General features: G+C 41.0%; 1 protein-coding gene across 1 annotated transcript in view; it reads left to right on the plus strand.

Annotated features, from left to right (window-relative positions):
* The window catches only part of TTC37 (tetratricopeptide repeat domain 37), a 184335-nt gene that overhangs the window by 94109 nt on the left and 83814 nt on the right, over positions 1–6412 (plus strand). Inside the window, exon 23 of the mRNA XM_007942549.1 lies at positions 380–448. Coding sequence (XP_007940740.1) covers positions 380–448 — 69 coding nt within the window. The remainder of the gene's footprint in view (positions 1–379; positions 449–6412) is intronic.

Consider the following 6412-nt stretch of genomic DNA (forward strand, 5'->3'; position numbering starts at 1 on the left):
AAGGTTGGGCAATCCTACTTCCGTAGTGATACTGCCTCGGAAACCCAAGGAGGGGTCGCTATGAGTCGGGTTTGACTCGACGGCACTTAACAACAACAACTCTCCCAGTTAAGCTCAAAGGGCTTGTACTGCCCTTTTTGCTGGGGACCAAAACTCCTAGGACTGTAGACAAATCTGTTACACTCAGGAATGCTCTAGGACTATGTAGTTAAAACACTGCCTATTGCTAATTGGGCTTAAACATTAAAGTTTAAGGTTCATGCGTATTTATGATGACAGGTGTCATTTTTATTATTTTATGCTTTTTAAACATGAACAATGTAGTATAAACTTTGTAGAATGACTTGATGTGATATCTTCTTGTCTTTTCTTTTTCTAGCAAGCTCATGAAGCTTTCAAAATGGCTCAGTCTCTTGATCCATCTTATTTAATGTGCTGGATTGGACAAGTAAGATATATAACATATAAGATATATAACATATAGTTATTAATAAATCTGATAAGCTATTAATGTCATTAACAATGATATAATGATAATAGGTAGCACTTGAGGGCTGACTTTGTGCTAGGCACTATATTAAGCTCTTTGTACACATTGTTACAGTAAATCCTTGTATTAGTTTCCTGTTGTTGTTGTTTGGTACCATTGAGGCATCTCTGACTTGTAGTGACCTTATGTACAACAGAGCGAAACACTGCCCAGTCCTGTGCCAGCCTCACGATCACTGATATACCCAAGCCCATTGTCGTAGCCACTGTGTCAGTCCATCTTGTTAAGGGCCTTCCTTATTTTGCTGACCCTCCACTTTACCAAGCATGATGTCCTCCAGAGAATGGTCCCTTCTGACAACATGACCAAAGTGGTGGTGTCATTTGTTGTTATGTGCTGTTGAGACATCTCTGACTTGTAGCAACCTTATGTGCAGCAGGACAAAACACTGCTGGTCCTGTGCCAACCTCACGATCCCTACTATACCTGGACCCATCGCTGCAGCCAGGGCCTTCCCTTCTTTCATTGACCCTCCACTTTATCAGCATGACATCTTTCTCCAGAGGATGGTCCCTTCTGACACATGACCAAAGTAGGTGAGACCAAGTTTGGCCATTCTTGCTTGCCAGGACCATTCTATCTGCACTTCCTCCAGAACAGATTTGTTTGTTCTTTTAGCAGTCTTCGCCAATACCACAGCTCAAAAGCATCAGCTCTTCTTAGGTCTTCTATTTCAGTTGTCCAACTGTCACGTGCATATGAGGCGATTGAAAATACCATGGCTCATGTCGGGTGCACCTTAGTCTTCAAGGAGACATCGTTCCTCTTCAGCATTTGAAAGAGATTTTTTGTAACAGATCTGCCCAATGCAATACGTATTTTGATGTCTTGAGTGCTGCTTCCCTTGGCGTTGATTGTGGAAACAATTAATAATAAGTCTTTGACAACTTCAGTCTTTTCTCCATCTATCGTGGTGCTGCTTATTGGTCCAGTTATGAGAATTTTTGTTTTCTTTATATTGAGACTGTAGTCTTCAATCTTCATCAGTAAGTGCTCCAAGTCATCATCACTTTCAGCAAGCAAAGTTGTGTTGTCTGCTTAGTGCAGATTGTTAATGAGCCTTCTTCCAATCCTGATACCATGTTCTTCTTCATATAGTCCATTTTCTCAGATTATTTGCTCAGCATACAGATTTAATAAATATGGTGAAAAGACACAACTCTGACACACTCCCTTCCTGATTTTAAACCATGCATTATCCCCTTGTTCTATTCAAATGACAGCCTCTTGGTCTATATACAGGTTCCTCACAGTATAATTAAGTGTTTGGGAATTCTCATTTTTCTCAATATTATCCACAATTTGTTATGATCCACACAATAGAATGCCTTTGCATGGTCAATAAAACACAAGTAAACATCTTCCTGGTATTTGCTTTGAGCCAAGATCCATCTGACATCAGCTATGATATCCCTCACACCAACTCCCCTTCTGAATCCTGCTTGCATTTCTGGAAGTTCTCTGTCAATGTACTGCTGCAATTGTTTTTGAATTATCTTCAGTAGGATTTTGCTTGTATGTGATATTAATGATGTTGTTTGATAATTTCCACATTCTGTAGGATCATCTTTTTTTGGATTGGTTACAAATATGGATCTCTTCCAGTCAATTGTCCAGGTAGCTATCTTCCAAGTCTCTTGGCATAGTCAAGTGTGTGACTTCACCTCAGCATCCATTTGTTGAAACATCTCAGTGGGTAGTCTGACAATTCCTGGAGCCTTGTTTTCTGTCAATTCCTGGAGCCTGATTTTTCACCAATTCCTTCAGTCATCTTCAAGTTCTTCCTTCAATACCATTGGTTCCTGATCATATGCCACCTCCTGAAATGAATGATCATCTATCAAATTCTTTTTGGTTTAATGACTCTGTATTCCATCCAAGTTCTTTTGATATAGCCTGCATCATTCAACATATTGCCCATAGAATCCTTCAATAATGCAATTCAAGGTTTAATTTTTTTCCCCAGTTCTTTCAGCTTGAGAAATGATCAGAGTAGTCTTCCCTTTTTGTTTTCTAACTCCAGATCTTTGCATGTTGCATTATAATAATTGACTTTGTCTTCTCAAGCTGCTCTTTGAAATCTTACGTTCAGCTCTTTTATTCTGTCAATTCTTCCATCCACTGTAGCTACTCTGCATTTAAGGGCAAGTTTCAGAGTCTCTTCTGACATCCATTTGGATCTTTGCTTCCTTTCCTGTCTTTTTAATTATCTTTTGCTTTGTTCATGATGATGTTCTTGATGCCATCTCACAGTTCTTTTGGTTTTCGGTCATTGGTATTCAGTGCATCAAATCTATTCTTTAGATGATCTCTATATTCAGGAGAGATATAATCCAGGTCATATTTTGGCTCTCATGGACTTTTTTTAATTGTCTTCAGCTTCAACTTGAACTTGCATATGAGCAGTTGATGGTCTTTCCCAAAATCAGCTTCTGACCTTGTTTTGGCTGAAGATACTGAACTTCTCCATTGCCTCTTTCCACACATGTAGTCAGTCTTATTCCTGTGTACTCTGTCTGGTGAAGTCCACGTGGATAGCCACCATTTGTGTTGTTCAAAAAGGTATTTGCAATGAGTAAGTTGTTGGTTTTGCAAAGTTCTATCATGCTATCTCCAGCATCATTTCTATCACCGAGGCATATTTTCCAACTACCGGGTGATTCTTCATTTCCAACTTTTGGATTCCAATCACCAGTGATGATTAACACATGTTGGTTACATGTTAGGGTCAGTTTCAGACTGCAGAAGTTGATAAAAATCTTCAATTTCCTCATCTTTGGCTTTGGTTGTTGCTGCGTAAATTTGAATAATAGCAGTATTAACTGGTCTTTTTCATAGATGTATGGATATTATCCTATCACTGACAGCATTGTACTTCAGGATAAATCTTGAAACATTCTTTGTGATAATGAATGTCACACCATTCTTTGTCAATTTGTCATTCCCGGCATAGTAGATCATGTGATTGTGTGATTCAAAATGGCCAAAACCAGTCCATTTCATCTCACTAATGCCTAGGATGTCAATCTTTATGCATTCCATTTCATTTTTGACAACTTCCAATTTTCCTAGATTCATACTTTGTACATTCCATGTTCCAATTATTAATGGATGTTTATAGCTGTTTCTTCTCATCTTGAGACGTGCAACATCAGCAAATGGAGGTCCCAAAAGCTTTACTCTATCTACATCATTAAAATAGGCTCTAATCTGAGGAAGCAGCTCTTCTCCAGTCATATTTTGAGTGCCTTCTGACCTGAGGGGCTCATTTTCTGGTACTATATTGGATGTATTTCAGGAATATTCATAAAATTTCCAGTAATATATCAGACAGTGTTTCAGTGCTATTCATAAGGTTTTCATTGGCCAGTTCTTTGAGAACTGGAGGGTCTCTTTCTTCTTCCAAGTCTTTCTTAGTCTGGAGGCTAGGCTGAGCCTTGTACACCATGGGTAACCCTGCTGGCATTTGAAACCCAGTAGCACAGTCTCCAGCCTCACAACAACACTCAAGCCACCACAGTGGGACAAACTGACAGACAAGTTTCTCTCTTCTAGCTGTTCTAAACTATTCGGCTCATTTCCTGTTCTCCCGGCCTTGCTTACTTAACCTGGCATGCCCCTGGGACAAACACCTGCCACCCACTGGTCCCAGGTCTGGCTTACTGTGGCCTGCCCCCGGGGTACTTCACACACAGAAACACCTGCCTTCTGCTGGTCCCAGGGATGCCTTATTGTGGTCAGTGCCTGGGGGAGGCTCCACGCATGCAAACACCTGCCTTTTGCTGGTCCCGAGATTGGCTTATCCAGCTTTTGGCTCACCAAAGTAGGTGTGACAAAGTCTGGCCATTCTCGCTTCCAAGGAGCATTCGAGCTGTACTTCTTCAGGACAGATCTGTTAGTTCTTTTAGCTGTCCATAGTACTCTGAGTCTTCTTTGCCAACACCACAACTCAAATGCATCAACTCTTCTTTGGTCTTCCTTATTCATTGTCCAGCTCTCACATGCATATGAGATGATTGAAATTAACATGGCTTGGGTTAGGTGTGCCTTTGTCTTCAAGGAGACATGTTTGCTTCTCAGCACTTGAAAGAGTTTTTTTTTGTAGCAGATTTGCCCAGTGTAATATGTCTTCTGATGTCTATTATTATTATTACTACTATTATTTGGGTGAAAGTTTACAGAGCAAATTTACTTTTCATGCAGCAGTTCACCACACATTGTCTCATGATATTGACTACAATTTACCCCAATGCAACAGCTCCCCTCCCACTTCCTCTTGATAGTTACCTCTTCCCGGTGTCCATCCCTCCGTGCACTTCTGCCCCCTGAGCTGTCTTACTGTGCATAAACAGCCCTTCTCTCTCCCATGATTGAACTGTCCAAGGAATGTATCTACTGCACGTAAATGTTCAGTTCATATGCCTGTCTTTTGTTTGGCTGGAAACCACAGGGGTGGGTTCAATTCCAGACCTGAAGGGCAGCTAGGGGCCATAGTCTCAGTGGTTGCACCAGGTTCTATCAGACCAGCAAACTTGGTCCCCCTTTTTTTTTCCCCCCAAATGATTTTGAGTTTTGTTCCACATTGTTCTCCCTCTCTATCCAGGATCTCCTACATAACTACCCCTCCGAGTGATTGACAGTGGTAGCCAGGCACCATCTAGTTCTTCTGAACTCATAGTTGTATAGGCTGAGGATTGCATGGTGTACCACTTGCTAGGAATAATTGTTTCCATGAATCTTTGGTTTTCTTTATTCTTCTTTGCTCTGGATGAGAAGAGACCCATTGTTGCATCTAGATGGCTGCTTGCAAGCTTTTAAGATCCCAGTTGCTACTTGACAAAGTAGGAGGTGGAACAATGTTTTGTGTCGTATGTTATGCCAATTGAGCTTGATGTCCCTTGTGACTATGGTCCTGAGCCCACAGGTTCACCTACTGGGTCCCTCTGGGTAGCTGGCTGTGACCAAGAAGTGACTACAACTTTGTCCCTTGTCAGCTCTACTATAACCCTGGGAATTCTTACATAACATACAAATACACTTGTAGAACCATACCATTGTCTGCCAACCCTATACATAGTCCTGGATACACTCCCTGCTGCATAGACATACCTAATAGGTCAGCATGTCCACTCATCTATCCACCCGTATACCTGTGTTTGCTTCACTGACAGTGCAGTACTGTATGTGCATAAGGGCTCATCTTTGTTGTCTGCACCTCCCATGTCCCTCTCTATGTCTTCCTTTTCCTCATTGTGACCATGTTGATCACTCACATTTGGTACATTGCTCTTCTCTTCACCCAAATCACTACTTATCTCTACCTATCTAATGGTGTTCCCTCCCTGCTTCCCACCCCTGGTAACCAACAAAGAAAATTTCCTTCCATATATAAAGCATTGCTTGACTTTTACAATAACTGACTAATACAATATTTGTCCTTCAGTGACTGACTTATTTCACTCAGCATAGTGTCCTCCAAGTTCATCCACGTTATGTGGTGTTTTGCAGATTCTACGTTATTCTTTAGGGTTACATAGTATTCCATTGTGTGTATGTACCATAATTTGGTTATCCATTCCTCAACTGATGGACACCTAGTTTGTTTCCAGCTCTTTGCTATTGTAAATAGTGCTGCGATGAACATGGGTGTGCATATGTCTGTTCTTGTGATGGCTCTCACTTCTTTAGGGTATATACCTAGTAATTGAATGGCTGAGTCAGATGGTATTTTTAATTCCAACTTTTTAAGGAATTGCCATACTGCTTTCCACAGTGGTTGTACCATTTTACAGTCCCACCAGCAGTGTATGAGAGTCCCAATCTCTCCACATCCTCACCAGCATTTGTTATTTTCTGTCTTGT

This window comes from Orycteropus afer, unplaced genomic scaffold (assembly GCF_000298275.1).
Source record: "Orycteropus afer afer isolate SDZICR_OR568_19922 unplaced genomic scaffold, OryAfe1.0 scaffold00093, whole genome shotgun sequence".
NCBI lineage: Eukaryota > Metazoa > Chordata > Mammalia > Tubulidentata > Orycteropodidae > Orycteropus > Orycteropus afer.